The sequence below is a fragment of the Atta colombica genome, unplaced genomic scaffold, assembly GCF_001594045.1.
Source record: "Atta colombica isolate Treedump-2 unplaced genomic scaffold, Acol1.0 scaffold205, whole genome shotgun sequence".
NCBI classification, from domain to species: domain Eukaryota; kingdom Metazoa; phylum Arthropoda; class Insecta; order Hymenoptera; family Formicidae; genus Atta; species Atta colombica.
The window spans coordinates 985,369-987,453 of NW_017259300.1; the positions used below are offsets into that span (position 1 = coordinate 985,369).

A 2,085-nucleotide genomic window follows, 5' to 3' on the forward strand; every position below is an offset into this window, starting at 1 on the left:
CCACCAATATCCAAACCTTCATGTTTTCCTTTTTTCCGATCCTTTAATTTTTGTTTGGATTTATCTTTATCCTTGTCTTTCCGCTTTTCCTTGTCTACATCCTTCTCATCCTTTTCCTTCTTTTTTTTATCCTTCTCCTTTTCAAAATCTTTTTCTTTTGCCTCCTTCTCTCGTGATTTTTCCCGCTTCTCTTTTTTAGTTGGGAATTTAAAAGCTTTGGTCTTTTTTGATTTTGAAGGACTTCTATGTAATAAATCACATATTACACTCAATATTATATAGGACATTCAAAAAAGTATAATTATTTTAAGAACAAATTTGTGATTAATTATTATTTTATATATACATAATAAAGACTTTTATAATAAAATGTTCACTGAACAAATCAGAATTAGTATAAGCAATAATATCTAATCATAAACATTTAAAATAAGTCTGCTTTCCATTTATAAATTCAAAATCAGGCTCAGTGCAAGAGAAAGTTCAGTACTAATAAGAAATATACTAATAAGAAATATAAAACAATTGTGAATGGATGGCCATTAATTATAATTATCAAGTATTAATAGTGTAACCTTATTCATAAGTTTTCGTTAATTTTCAGATAAGAAGATCTGTTAACCACACTCACTAATTAACTACATTAGTTACATTAGTAAATGTATGTCAAGCAGCAATATAAAAAAGAGAAATCGCATAAATTTCGGAGCGAATATTACTTTGTTTCCTGATCCTCGTCCGGCGAACTCTCACCCTCTAGGGTCGCGTAACCCCTGTCCTTTCTGTCCTTTTTGTCCTTACGTTTTCCACCCAAAAGCTCCTTCTTGGAATGCTTGTCGTGGCTGCCCTCGTCACTAACTGCAGTATAAAAATAAATGATACAAGATAAATATCTCTGACAATGAAATGACAGCAAAAAAAGCAAATATATAATCTGCGATTAGATTTTGACAGATCACATAACCCCTCTATTTCTCGTGCACAATATCTAATCATGCGAAACATAAATATAACATAACAGTAATCATTACGTACAATCGCTTTCATTACTTTTCCTCGCCGATTCAGAGGCATACAATCCGGGAAATTCCTTTTCAACGTCAGGACTTTCAAAGTCCATTCTACTTTAATTTATGTGCACTGATGTGCACTTGACACGCAAACGAACTGAAACCAACACAAACTGACACTTACGAATCATGGTAGAAGGGATTGACCATGGTGGAAATAATGGACTACTGACAAGATAACAGACAAATTAAATATTTCTGATTTATTTATGTTTATATATATATGTTACATACATTATATATATGTTACATACATATATGTGTGTGTGTGTGTGTGTTTGTGTGCGTATGTGTGTATTATATAATTTGGGAAAATTTAGGAAAAGTATTTGGGTAATAGTAATAGTAATTTTTCTTGTTATTAATAAATTCTATTATATATGCGTCAAGTTAGCAGACGATTTTATTTAATGTGTTTTATGAATGGAATCAATTAGAAATCATTTGGGGAAGATATCTTCATGTTATTTTCATTTGGGAAAAGTCACTATTTTGTAATTTAATTGATTTACATATATTACGATATATTTACACATATTATCGTATGCTCCAGCATACTTCAATATGTTCCTGCTATAACTCCTCATTTTAACGAGCGCGTTAAAGTGAATAAATGGCAGGAGCATTTTGGAGCATGCGACGCGAATAAATCTTAGGTTCTAACATGCTCCAAAATGCACCTGCCATAGCATTTATTCACTTTAACGTTCTCATTGAAGTGAGGAGTTATAGCAGGAGCACATTGGAACATATGACAATATAGGTTTGTTCGCGTCGCATACTCTAATATGTTCCTGTCATAGCTCTTTTTCACTCCAATGCCCTCATTAGAGTGAGTAGGAACTATAGCAGGAGCATATTGAGCATGCGACGTAAGCAAACTTTATGTATAAATATGTCGTAAATATGTCACGAACAAACCTCTAGAAATAGATTTCAACCATTTCGCTTATGAACTTAAGCTGTGGTCAAAGTCTCGCTATAAATGCTTTGAAGCATTTGATGGACCAATTAG

General features: G+C 32.2%; 1 protein-coding gene across 1 annotated transcript in view; it reads right to left on the reverse strand.

Moving 5' to 3' along the window:
* LOC108687371 (ralA-binding protein 1) overlaps positions 1 to 1,653 on the reverse strand; it is a 3,913-nt gene extending 2,260 nt beyond the window's left edge. Inside the window, exons 1-4 of the mRNA XM_018193090.1 lie at positions 1,603 to 1,653; positions 1,036 to 1,167; positions 720 to 858; positions 2 to 243 (exon numbers count right to left, since the gene is read on the reverse strand). Of these exons, the coding sequence (XP_018048579.1) occupies positions 2 to 243; positions 720 to 858; positions 1,036 to 1,120 (466 nt within the window). The 5' untranslated portion in view covers positions 1,121 to 1,167; positions 1,603 to 1,653. The remainder of the gene's footprint in view (position 1; positions 244 to 719; positions 859 to 1,035; positions 1,168 to 1,602) is intronic.
* Positions 1,654 to 2,085: the final 432 nt, after the last annotated feature.